This window comes from Anser cygnoides, chromosome 22 (genome assembly GCF_040182565.1).
Source record: "Anser cygnoides isolate HZ-2024a breed goose chromosome 22, Taihu_goose_T2T_genome, whole genome shotgun sequence".
In the NCBI taxonomy this organism is placed as follows: domain Eukaryota; kingdom Metazoa; phylum Chordata; class Aves; order Anseriformes; family Anatidae; genus Anser; species Anser cygnoides.
Window position 1 is genome coordinate 7,175,911 of NC_089894.1, and position 13,044 is coordinate 7,188,954.

At 46.9% G+C, this 13,044-nt stretch overlaps 1 protein-coding gene and 1 long non-coding RNA gene across 13 annotated transcripts; one reads left to right on the forward strand and one right to left on the reverse strand.

Annotated features, from left to right (window-relative positions):
- The first annotated feature begins 2 nt into the window (after nt 1-2).
- Nucleotides 3-10,480, forward strand: LOC125180856 (uncharacterized). 12 transcript variants are annotated; one of them, XR_007159781.2, is made up of 7 exons: nt 11-171; nt 1,684-1,876; nt 1,951-2,001; nt 5,152-5,242; nt 6,026-6,195; nt 7,868-8,035; nt 8,734-10,480. It is a non-coding gene; the product is annotated as an uncharacterized lncRNA (long non-coding RNA). The 12 variants fall into 12 exon arrangements; XR_010826276.1 differs by lacking the exon at nt 5,152-5,242 and adding an exon at nt 7,020-7,160 and having other exon boundaries at nt 3-171; nt 1,684-2,001; XR_007159786.2 differs by lacking the exon at nt 5,152-5,242 and adding an exon at nt 6,979-7,160 and having other exon boundaries at nt 5-171; nt 1,684-2,001.
- ODAD4 (outer dynein arm docking complex subunit 4) lies at nt 180-12,077 on the reverse strand. The gene is given in 14 exon segments (XM_066981708.1): nt 180-551; nt 1,638-1,719; nt 2,511-2,591; nt 2,593-2,612; nt 2,803-2,999; nt 3,210-3,296; nt 4,787-4,976; nt 4,979-4,993; nt 6,039-6,263; nt 7,248-7,404; nt 8,443-8,504; nt 10,476-10,629; nt 10,936-11,067; nt 11,914-12,077. Coding segments are annotated over 14 exon segments (1,752 nt in total). The 5' UTR covers nt 12,034-12,077; the 3' UTR covers nt 180-321.
- Nucleotides 12,078-13,044: the final 967 nt, after the last annotated feature.

Sequence of the window (13,044 nt, forward strand, 5' to 3'; positions counted from 1 at the left end):
GCGGGCCGGTGGCGGTGGGTGCCCGGCCCCGGGGGCCGCCGCAGCTCGGGGCCAGGTTTTTGGTTTTGTTTTGTTTTTGGTTTTTTTTTTTGCCCCGTGCTCCGGGGGAAGCTGTGCCAGAAAAAGGAGGAAAAGCCCGAAGCGAGCGGCCGCGTGCGCCTGGGCTCGCAGGTACGTGGCACAGCCGGGGTGTAGGAACAGCGAAGGGAAAAGGGTTCGTTTGCAAAAGCAACGCTCGGCACAAAGGTTTATTCTGCCCTCTAACTGCTCAGGAAATGCTGCTCTACTCCAAAGCGAGGGTCGGCTGCTTTTCATCACCCCCTATTTCTTGTCTTTTTTGCTCGCGTCGCCGTCTCTTTTGCCTTCTTCATCATCTCTTTTGCTCTCCTCTTCTTTACTCTCATGCTCTTTATCGCCTCCTTGCTCCTTATCGTTCTTGGCATCTTCATTTTCCTTTTCATCTCGATTCTCTGTGCCTTGCTCGCTTTCCTTTCCCTCCCTGTCCTTCTCACAGTTGTCATCGTCTGTGTTTTCATTGCTGAAATCATAATCTGGAGGGGGGGAGGAGGAAGCAGAGGGAATCTTAAACCAAGTTCCAGCACTGAGCAATCTGTAGGGCGCAAGAAAAGACCCCTGGCCTCCGTCACTACAATTAGAAAGCTCTCCTCTATTTTCTGACTCACAAGGATAAAATTGCCAGCAATCTGAGGTGCTGAGCTATATGATCTAAGTGAACAGAAGGCAGGTGCTGGCGGTTACATCGTGATGCCTGGATTCATCAGCTGACAAAACGAACAGGAGATGAAGTCCAGGTGTGGTGTTCCCCAGAGGGGAAGTGCTGCCATCTCCTGCTCGGGCTTGATACAGCTCTGAGATGGCCATGGCCAGACCTGGGAGCAGAGCTGCAGGAATTCAGTTTGTGTTCCGAGTCAGGGGCTTCAACTAACCACGAGTACGCTGCACTCCTGGGGATTCCACTCTGCTCCCCTCTTTCTGCAGCCTCACTTGCTGGGGCAGAGTAGGGATTGCTCTTTGTGTTAGCCTTTGCTCTGGGAAGGACACGTACGTGTGTTCGGATGAAGAGCAGTATCTGTTTGCCATGGAACTGTGACTTACTCTGTCGTGCTTCGTGCTGCAGGTGCTCAGTAGCACGTATTGTCATCTAGATGGTGACAGAAAATCAATACTTTTACACTACGTGGGCTCTAGAATCCGCTGATGTTTTTGAAGGCCTCAGCGCTGCGGGGTCTCATTTATTCACTGTCATTTTTACGGTCACCTTTTGACACTATTTTGCTCCTGGCTGTGCACACCACTACACGTTCTGGGCACTGGAGCTGCTTTCATTGTTATTAAAAGAAGCTTTTTACAAAGATAGAGCTGAAGAGGAGCCAGGGTCCCTCACTGTTATCCTGGAAATTAAACCTTCACTGTCAAAAAAAATGAGGCCACAAATTTTAACTATGCAATGGCATCACATATAAATGAATTCCTGCTACAGCATACTAGCACAGAGGATGCATGCAGTTCAGAAATTTCAGTGCTTGCTACCTGGGAATGGGTTGTTTTTTTCCCATGCCAGAAAAGGAAAGTGGGGAATTTTTACATTTATGTGGTGCAGAGGTCTAGATGACAACTACCTATAAGAGAGTGATCTGTCATTTCTCTTCCTCTTTCTTTCAGGTCTTCAATGAAGCTTCTGCTCACATCATCTAAGGCCTGAAAGGGATATGGCTAATTAGTGAAGGCTATAGAAATACAGCTACGTATCTAAGTTTTTCCTATTTCTCTTTGATCTCTGCTGTCATTGCTTGCTCCTTTCCTACCTCAAAACTGCAACAACATCCTTCGTTCCTCCCTGCAGTGATTACTACCTGTTAGTATCCCTTATCAAATGTCTCCTCCCCTGAAGATTTAATCTCTTACACACTATTGTTTTCCTTCTGGCAGGAAAACAGGCTCTGCTCCAACTTTGAACACCCATGAGGGATCACCAAATAGGTATGTGTTTACGCTGTACCTGTTCCCTGGCAAGCTGAGTGAGGTCAGAAGATCACCCACAACCCACTGTCAGGCTACCAAAATGTGCAGACTGGGTCACCAGCAATGCCCCAGATGTTCTGATCTGATGCAAAGTGGTTTCTCTGGGACACTTTGGAGAGGCCAGAAAAGAGTAAGCTCTGATCAGCCCTGCATTCCAACAGATACTGAACGTAGAGAAGGTACTTTTGTATTCTACGTGTGAAAGGGAGTTCAAATAAAAATTTTCCCTTGACCTGAACAGAGCTAGGGATACAGCCTTCTAGGTGTTGTACTGGTTCACGAACTGAGATTAAGTTTTCTAAGCCAGAAGGCTTCATAACTTTTTTCTTCAGAGGCTGCATTTTCCCCCTCTTAATGCACTAGCTATGTAGTGACATTTTCTCAATTTGCAGGCTGCTAGACAATAGTTACAGCTAACTTATTGATGCTGCCGCAAGCTTCTCTCCACTTTGCACCAAGCCACTTACAATAATGATGGCCTTCTGGGCAGCATCATCGTGAACAAGCTTTGCCTTCTCAAGTGCTTTTTCAAAGTTCATGATTGCAGACCTGGTAATCCTTTAATTTTTCTGTAAGGGACAAATGAAAACATCTATTTTAACCCAAGATAAAGAGAAGAACAAGTGTTAATCAAGCAAGTCTCCTGTGAGAGATCTTGATCAAAACGGTTACTTTGGTTGTTAAATGACAGATATGTAAGAAGCTGAACAGACAGGCTGCCATCTGTCCTTAAAGCAAAAATTGTAGTGACATCTTTACCTTGTGCTTGTGCCACCAGTACACTAGCATGCAGTTGCCACTCAACATCTCCATCTTCATCTGCTGACTGCAGGGACTTCTCTCCATAATTTCGGGCTGCTTCACCTTTATCGAGCTCAAGGTAACACCGGCCAATTTCATGGAACAGCCAGGTCTTTTCCAGGCTTGATTTTGCCATTGGAATTTTCTCCTCCCAACTTCAAGCAGAGAGTAAGAAAGAAAGACTATTGCTGAACCTAGGTGCAGTTATAATTTCAACTGTGGATTCTATTAACAAAGTGTTCCAGGTACTGTGATGAAAACTTTCTCAGCCCTCTTTCTAGCAGTACAATTAAACAAACTGAAAAGACAGCATCTATTAAACTCAAAATAAACCTTATGCCTTTTCTGTTACTAATTTTACATACGTGTCAATAGCTTCCTGGAATTTGCCGATTCTGGCATAAACTCTGCCGATGTTATCAAGGGCTCTGGATATGGCATCTGGTAGATTGCTGTGTTGGAAAGAAAAAGAAGTTGTAGTAGCTGAAATAGCCTTGTTCCTGATACAGTCTGTGCTTTCTTCAACCCCATATATTTTCTTTGGCTCTTAACATGAAAGTAAGTGCTCAGAAGTAGAAGTAAAGGACCAGTGTCAGGCTGAAAGTCATAAAACCAAGGTAAACTTTTATTTTCATCTACAGCCATTGCAACACCCCGTAATATGGGGAAAACCAGTTTAGTTTTGTCTTCAATATTTTGTGCAAATCTGGCAGCCCTTGTGTGTCTTTTCTTTTCCTCAGTTTCTCTTTGTTGCCTTGTGGATCCCATGGAAATCCCCTACCAGTTCTTAGGTCCCTAACACTAATAAATTAGTATTGTCCAAGAGGAAATTGAAGACGCAAGAATGTCTGCAATATGTCTCATTAACAGACTCCTGGTAACAGGCCCTGTTCCCAATGCCCTGAATGAGATTTTGCCCAATGCTAGAGGCAGCTTCTTCTATCAGAATGTAGCTTTTTTTTTTCTTTAATTAGTCTTCATTCCCAGCTTCAGAAGTAGCTTGCTTTGACTACCCGTGCCTTGAAAAAAAAAGAGATGAAACCAGAGAACAAATGCGTTGCTGTGGGTTATGCGAGTCATTACCAATGTCTCCCCTGGTCCCTGCTGAACTGCAGCCACCAGAGGGCGAGTGCCTCTCGGTAATGGCTGTGTTTCTGTCCTTCAAATACAACCTTCAATCGGTTTGAAAGAGTAGTAAAACGACGGATCTCACTCCTGCCTAGCTTTTGCTAAGTCTTAACTCTATTTGGTGTAACTGTGGAGTGGAAATCACAAGGAGAGATGCAGAAATTGTTAAACCTATAATTAAAAATGTGCTTTTTGAAAAGGACAAACAGCGAGGCAGTATTTAACAGTCCCATACAGTATCAGCAGAAATAAAACCAAAATAACCTCAATTCAAGCCTCAGTTCAGTGTTTTCTCATGTGCTTTGTAAAACTCTGTTACTACTTCTTAAGACTACATTTGCTCCGTTCTGTTTTAGCTGAAAGAGCTGCTGCAGAATGTGTTCTATATGAGCAACTGTATCTTGTATCAATATTTCACACCTATCGTCGTGATTTGAATGCAAATGACTTTAAGGGAAAATGTAGAAGAAACCTTGTGCAATTTAGACTCTGACCTTCCTGAGAAGGAAATGCATACTAGAGGCTGAAGTGCTGAGTCTGGAACTTGTGTTCTCTTTTGCTTTGCTTCAGCATGGATTTAGATACGCTGTGTGTGCTAGGTCCTTAAAAAATCTGCTTAGGTCACCTTATTTTTGAAATAGTGAAGATAAGTCACTAGGGACCACTGCATGTGGACAGAGTCTGTATGCATTGCCCTGTTAAATCTCCACGTGAAAGAATTACAGTGTTACCAGATGCTAAAACATCTTAACAGAGGTACTTTCCTCTGTATGTTGGATCTTTTCCCCATCCTTCTGAACTTCTCAGCACTTACTTCTGCCTGGCAAATTCGAGATCCATTTTATGGCTTTGCAGGGCTGCTTCCATCTGGCCCATCTCTAACTGAGCATTCCCAATGCAGCTGTGGAGGCTTCCAATCAGTTCATTCTTGTTGGGAACTTCATCATCTGACCATCCTTGGATTGTTTTTAGCACATGCTCAGCTTTCTTGCAGCTTTCTTCGGGGAGCCACCGGTCAGCACTAGAGACAAAGAGGAAAGTTCAGTGTTAGGGTAGGGACACAGCAATATTGGGGAAGTAGGACTGAGTGCAGTTATGTACACCTCAGACAAAGCTTGGGAATGGTTAGAGCTCCTAACTCTTCATGCATATCCTACATTCCTCCATTCAATCTCCAAGAAATCTGCCCTCGGGACATGGTACTTCAGCCCCTCCATCTGGCACTCCTGGAAATCACTTTCATCACAGCAAGCAAGGGGAGATAACTCTGGTAAGACTTCACACTTGCTGAAGAAAAATAAATGAGAATGATGCTTGTTGTCTAAAGTTTTTGAAAGCAAAAAGTCATTGAAGCAGGGCAGCCTGATCATGGAGATGAAGTACTAGCTACAGCGCTTAGTTTTTTATCTCCTAAATTAGCCCCTTGCACTATCCTGGCGAGCTCTGTTTATTGTACCCAGCTGGCTGCAGTGCTGTGGGGAGCAGACTGCAGGATGTTTCTGACACTGCCTTCACCAAGCTGTAGCTTAAATGAACTGAATGGCAGTAACACCAAATTCTTGTCGCTGAGTCATAAAATATGTAGCATAAGTAGAAAGCGAGGGTAAAAGTGGCTGAATTATTACTTCCTTCCAGATCGCTATTTTTCAGCTTCTTCGTCTCTCCACAAAGGTATTTTTCAGATACAGAAATTATTTACTCCAGTGCCCTGCATTTTTTTGGTAAAACAACTTCTGATTACTAGACCAGCCAGAGGCACTTGCTAAGTATGCAGCAGTGGCTGGCCTGGCTTTTGTATCTAAGTGATGTTCTGAAAAGCAATCAGCAATACCTCAAGTACAGAAAAAAAGATTTCTTTTAAAAAAAAAATGCATTGGATTCTATATCTAAGGAAGTGTTGCCTTGGAAAAGATGGAGAATATGAAAGCAAATACTTCCCAAAACCACCTGCTACTGTTTGTTAGTACTTGTACACTGCTTCTGTTTTTCTGGTCTGTAAAATAGTACAGCAAATAATTACATATGCCAATCATCACTTTCTTACTGTTTCCAGACAGGACACATACGCATATCAATGTCCTCCATACTCTTCACAATGTATCTGGCAACCTCTGCTGGTTTTCGCTTCTTGTCTCGGATCCACCTTTGCTGCCTGAGCTTACGCTCCCTCACACGGGCATAAATAGGCTTCTGCTGCTGCCAGAACTCAGTGCGTGTGTCCAGGTAGGCAATGCCACTCAAAACCATGTCTGCTACTTTGATCCCCTGCTTTGTGCTGCTCTTCATCAAATCTGAAAATAAGATGGTGGAACGCAGGAAAGCATTAATGTATGTGATGGACAAAGCTGCAGTTCACTGGGGGACTGCTTGTGAACATTCTTTTGCTATGACAGAGACAGTCCTGGGAATTAAAGTCTTTAATGCTCCTCAGAACCGATGTGATTAGGAGAGAAGTTACAGAAAATTCTCCTGGTGAGCTCAGCTGTTGTTCCCAGCTCCTGTAAGCTGCTGCCTTCTTTAATGAAGAGCCAAAGAAGAGGCCCAATTAATGGGCGCCAACTGTGGTGCATGAGCATTGTCCTCTTGGACAGGACAACCATATGGGACGCTTGTACTCAAATGGCACTTCAGAAAGTGGTGGATTAAACTGCGAGATGGAAGTTGAGAGGACTTTAACACGCCTGGAAACCAGATGGCCCTTATATATTATTAATGCCAGTAGTACCATAAAACCTATGAGTAGACTAAATTCTGAATTATTCCTCTACTACTAGGTAAACAGTTTCTTAGAGGAAAGAATAAATGGGAACCACCTTTCTGCCTAGTTCTAAAATAAGATACTTCTCTGAATCCTGCATCTTGCTTTTAACAGCATTTAGAACAAAGCCATGAATGAGGCACGGTCTCATTAGCAGTGCTTTGCACTTAATGCAAGTGTTAGTAGAATTTAACATCATGCCAGAAATAAAGTTGTAATGCTGCTGTTTCTGCTTTTTATTTCATCAGCGCAGATTGCTTTGAGTTGATTTATTGTTTGTTTTAAAAAGCCTATCATTTAATAAGGAAGGAAACATGTTCAGACACGGTTATGAATATTGGATCTGGCTCCAAAAATGCCTGAACTCTCCAGATATCTGCCTCTCTCAAGACCACTGCAAACACTCCGTGCTATCTGAGCTCTGATACAAGTAAGGAATAGTAGTAATAAGGATATAAAAGAAGGAAAAAAGACCCTGCCTAGAAGGAGCATTTAGTTAAATACAATGGAGAAAGACCTTCATCCTTGAGCAACTTTTCTAGGTAGGCCTTGTCAGCATAAAGCTCTCCAAGAAGCTGTCGCTCTATTTTTGGGTTCCTCTGGGGCTCCTGTTTCTTTGTCCACTTTTGATCCTTGGTCAGTTTTATTTGGAGTTTCTGATTTGCTTTTTTGGTCTACAGCAAGAAAAAATAAATTAAGTTGGGTGAGATTAGTGGGAAACACTAGCATTATCAGGAAGTTCTGGCTTTCAGAGTTGTTTACCGTCCACATAGGCGCAGTTACTTTTTAAGTAAAAGCAAGAAGTCAGTATCTCACCAGGAGCTTTGGTCAGCAGCAAATTTTGTGCCCAAGTCTGCTCCCTCACTTCTAAGAGAAGGAGGAGGCATTGTAATAAGACCAAGAGTTAGCTCTGCTCCTCAGTCTTACTCTGTTCTGGAGGGAGTCCAGGTCAGTGCTGTGACAGGACATTAAGGCTGTGGCAAAGGCAGGTCTAGTCCTCCAGAGTCAAAGACGTAACAGCTCTAACAACCAGGCTTCTGAAACATCAGGACGGTATTTCTGAAGTCCCACGTTTAAAGTCCCAACGATTATAGTGCTAATATTTAGCCCCCTTTGTACAAATTATTTTTACCACAGGGTACCCATAATTCCAGCTGAAAGAAGCAATGAGCATTCACTGCACTGACTTCACAGGGAAACATGGCTCGGCATCGCAGAGGAATGAGGCACTGCTTCAGTGGACCACCCCAAAATTAAGCAATTGAGAAAGTGTCCATTATCAAAAATGTGAACCTTAAACATCAGGTAAGACCAAAGTAAATATTCTAGATAAATGTACCCTGGCTCTGACCTCAGTGCTGTTACTTATTAGCCTTTGATGGGCGGTCAGCAACGTACAACAGAAGGAGCAGTCAGGCTGGTAGAGGATTCTCAGTTTGGGCTTTGTTTCTCCTTGGTTGCTCTTCCCTACCCCTCTGTCTTCTCCTTTCTATTTTGTGTAGCTTGAGCCACAACTACGTTAAAAACAGGTACATAAAAACTCTCATAATGGATCAGCTTGCTTTGTATGCTCAGAATGCGCTTCACTAGACCAGCTGTATCCCCATCCACGTTGCTGCAGAAACTACTAATCCTCTAGAGCCTATTTCAGAACATATTAGCATTATAATAACTCTAGTTAGCTTCTAAAGCAAGAGCTCTTCACACTGTACCTCTGCCTGCCTGCTTATAAAGCAGAGATCCTCTTTATTCTCCAGTTTAACAGAGGATGGGCCTGCAAATACAGAGAAAATACTTGTTAGTGTTCAAGAACAGCAGTACTGAAGCTTTAGAATCTAAAATGACCGTAAATGTGCTAAGCCTATAATGTCCTGTTTCAAATAAAGCTTTCTTAATTATTTCACAAGAAATACGTGGATGTTGGTATGGTCTTTAAGTAGGAATTACAGCTCATAGATGCAGCTCTTCTCTGGATTTTAATTACTATTTTCTTATGGCACCAGGGAACTCCCATCACAGTGCTGATTTCCTACCGAGACGTGCAACATCTACATGGAGACAGAGAAAGAAAAAGGGTGGCAGGTTCTTCTGAGGAATCAAAGCTGAAGCTTAAAATGGAAGGAAAGCTCGTAAGCATGGGGATATCCAGCAATACAGAAAACTACTTTAAAGTTTTTGTGCACTGACATTAGGGCAAAACTCCCATTTCATTTTCACTTCTGCTATTCAGATTGCACTCTGGCAGTGGAGGAAAGGGTGAAAAACAACTCTTTGTTTTGGTCTGGTCAGAAGGAAGGAAGGAGATTCAGCTACTGTTGCTGGAGAAGGATTTCCTCCAGCGAGGCAGCTGGGCCAAGCTCAGCGATGTGAGTATCCACATATCACAGAAAGCTGGTGTTTCTGAACCTGCCGAGCAAAGCCGATTCAATAAAGCAGTTTGGGAGATATGCCCTGTTAGTGCATGTGCATTTCACAACTATTTCAACATATGGATCAAATACTAATATGTTTCCTTGCTGCTTTTCCCTCGCATCTAGCTATTGCCACTTGATTGGAAAATGTTTGGGGTTTTATTCTGTTCATTTGCATACAGTCCAGATGCTTGAACACATTTAAAGCATTTAGCTCAGTATATCAAGCATGACAAGCATTTCGACTGTGAGCTGTGAAGACGTCTAGCCATTTGTATTAGGCTAAGAAAGCAGCGGTAATGGAGGAAAGCAAGCCAGATCTGGAAACTTTCGCTATCTGCTTTTTTAAAATGAATATCACGCATAGAAGAGTTTCAGGCTTTTACACAGCTGGGACGGGAAGCTAATCTGCGGCACTGGAGGTGGACTGAAATTTTGAAACTGATTTCAGGGAGAGGGAAGTATCTGGAGGATCGAGGCCTCCGTGTATGGGTGTGCAGGCAGGGTGTGCCCTGGCTCCGTGACGGGACAGGCTGTTGGAGGATCCACCTGGGCAGTTTCTAACTAGCTCGGCGGGTTTTACAGCAGCCCTGGGAGCTGTGCACCTGATAAGCCACTTGTCTAAGGTGGCAGCCCCAGCTGAGAGGTGTCTGTGTGCCCAAGAGTGGGTGCACACCTTGTCCACGCTTGTCTGCACGTGACAACATTGCTAAGAGGAAAACTAAGGGAAAATTTTTCCGTTTACTTTCTAACATCACCAGGTCCTTGGCCTTTTCTGTCTCCTGCAGGACGCAGTTCTATGATCTACGCCAGAAATTATGAAAGCAGTGCTCCATTGCAATAGTCAACAGTTTCACTGCTCTTATGCAATGTAAATTGGAGGAAAATCAGGATCTCAGGAAGGCCAGTCTCAGGTAGCAAGGCAAATTTCATTACAAACTTTTAATATTGGGATAAAGATTTCACAATGGATTCTGTAATCAGTAGGGCTGTAAGTAGATGAGCTGCTTTGTTCTGTATGATTTAGAATATTTTTGTGGTGACTGAAAATGTAAAAAAAGTGCTAGGGTCATAATTCACTTCCGTAACTGAAGTTAGTAGACTCTGTATATAAACAGGCATTCAGCCAAAAAAAAAAAGAAAAGAATGGGGCTGTGCTTTTTTTGGTACTTTCTGGTTTCATGTGACAATGGCCACTGAGCACATGAATCTAGAAGCAAAGAGACTCCGCTGTTATAGGGTCCTTAGGCCACTTGTAGAGCTAATATGCCATCAGCTGTCCAATGACCAGCTTCCAGCTGTGCTCATAGGCACCATAAAATCAAGCTGCTTACTTCCAATGCAGTTGACAATTGCCTCTTGGGATTTCTGGATACCCAGCCTGAACTTCTGTAGTTCTGGGCGTAGCCTGTAGCCTCGATGATAAAACACTAGCGCAAATTCAAAGTCACCCATGGTATATAATGTCTCAGCTTTTTGGTAAAGTCCCTGAAAAGGAAAAAATACAGATAAAAACACTTAGACCTCAACTAATTCCCCATTAGACAGAAGGGAAAGCACTATGCTATCAGGTTTTCATACAATAAAGTGTAATCCTGTAACTCTTCCTTAGCTGACAAAGCGCCTCCCCTTCTCTGGAAGGACTAAAAGGGGCAAGAGTGCAGAGCGAGGCTGATTTTGCTTTTAGAGTTATCTATTTTTACACAACACTGTCTCTCAGACCCTTCAGAGTTTCGCACAGATAAAAGACCTGTCCTTGGCCACCCCAGCCTCTTCCTGCTTCATGCTGTTTACCTTGGAGAATGTTTTGTCGTTTTGCAGAGAAGCTTCTGCATCTTTCAGGGAATTTTCCGTGTCTCCAAGTCTCAGGTAGCATTTTGAGCGGGCAACTAGACAGTGCTTGTCTTCTGCTCTCAGCTTCAGCGCCTGGAATGCAGCATACATGCACGTGCCATCAGTGCTGGGAACGCAGCCCCGAATCCCAGGGTGGCTGAGGTTGGAAGGGACCCCAGGAGATCATCCAGTCCAAGCCTCTGCCGAGCAGGACCACCTAGAGCACCTCGTGCAGGACGGCACCCAGGCAGGTTTGGGATATCTCCAGAGAAGGAGACCCCACAGCCTCTCTGGGCAGCCTGTCCCAGTGCTCTGTCACCTCCCAGTACAGAAGTGCCCCCTCACATTGAGCCAGAACCTCCTGGGCTTCAGTTTGTGCCCGTCGCCTCTCGTATTTTCACTGGGCACGACTGAAAAGAAACCGGCTCCATCCTCTCGACGCCCTCCCTTCACGCACACAAATACGGGACACGACCTGCTCCGTCCCTGCACGGATCTGGCCGGCGGATGAGGACCAAAAACTCCAACTTTTTCTGCAAAAATTATTCTCTGCATACTCCTGCACCCCCTCCTCTCGTGCTGCCCCCCTCTCTGTGCGCAACCCCTGCCACAAGGGCAGGGCCTGCACCTCCTCTCGTGTGCCACCTCCGTTGTCACCTCCCCTCGTGCTGGTGCCGCCCCCCCCCCGGTGCCACCACCTCGGGGCCACCCCCCCCCGGTGCCACCACTTTAGGACCATCCCCCCCCCCGGTGCCACCCGCCGGTGCTGCCGCCTCTGCCCCGTCCCTCCGCGCCCCCCGCCCTCCTCGCCGCCACCCCTGCGAGCCGCGGCCCTCCCCGGGGACCCCCCAGGTGCCCCCGCCCGGTGCCCCCGCCGCCCCCCGCCCCCCTCCCGTGCCCTCGGGGCTCTCCCCCCCCGGGCCGCCCCGGCTCCCTCACGTTGTCGAAGCAGGCCAGGGCCTTGCCGTACTCGCCCCGCCGGTACAGCAGCGTCCCCTCGGTCATGAAGCCGGGGAAGGTGCCGGCCGGCACGCTGCCCCCCCCCGGCCCCGCCGCCATGCCCCGGCCCGGCCCCGGTCGCCGCCGTCGCCTGGCAACCGTTGCCAGGCAACCGCCCCGCTTCCGGCTCGGCGCGAAGCCCCGCCCGCGCGGTGACGTCTTGGCGCGCCACGGCGCGAGGCCGTTTCCCGCGCCCGCGCCGCGGCCACGTGCGGCTCCCGCGGTTCGCGCCGCGCCGCTGCCGGCGCCGAGCGCGGGGGGGGACCCGGCCGGGAGCGCTCGGCCCCGGGGGCTGGCGTGGGCCGGGCGCCTCGAAATGCTGCGAGCCGTGCCCCGAGCCGTGCCCCGAGCCGTGCCCGAGCCGTGCCCAGCCGTGCCCAGCGCGTTCCTGCGAGCCAAGGCAGCGCGGGGTGGGCTGGTCAGAGGCACGGTGTAAGTAGGGCACGGGTGGGCGGCAGATAGGAGAGGTGCGCGAGGCAGGGCTGCGAGGGAAGGAAACGCCCGTTTCGCTGCAAAATGCGTGCCGGGTAATTTCATGCAGCCGGAGCTGTGGCGCTCGTGGTGCGTTTCGCGCGGTGTTTCCTGAGCCGACTTGTCCAGCCTGCGGTGCTCCGGCGCTTGTTCGGGTTTTGTTCTAAAGCCTGCGTTTCCAAACACCAGCGCTGGAGGCACGGCCGTAAAGAAAGGGAGTGTGGGAGTGCAGGCACTTCATAAAACCGCTGTGCAAGAGCAGTCGTGTGAATGCCTCAGCTCCTGCCAGTGTCAGGCCGAACAGGTTCTTCTGCTCAGCCAGGTCAGGAGGTGGTGCCTCCTGCAGGGGCTTCGCACGGCAGCCCACTGCTTTCCCCCCTATTTGTGTAATATTCAGTTCTTCTTTGGTGCTTGCTGGTAGCCCACACTACTGATTTCATTGCTACAGCATCCAATGCTCCTGGACAAACAGAAATGATGAATGAGAGAATGTTCTGGTTCTCCCCTATCAGCATCCAAAGTCTTGACTTTATTTTGGCCTTGTACAAGACCCTGCCAGGATTAATATTCGAAGCAATTTGTTCCAGCAAAGTGACTCAG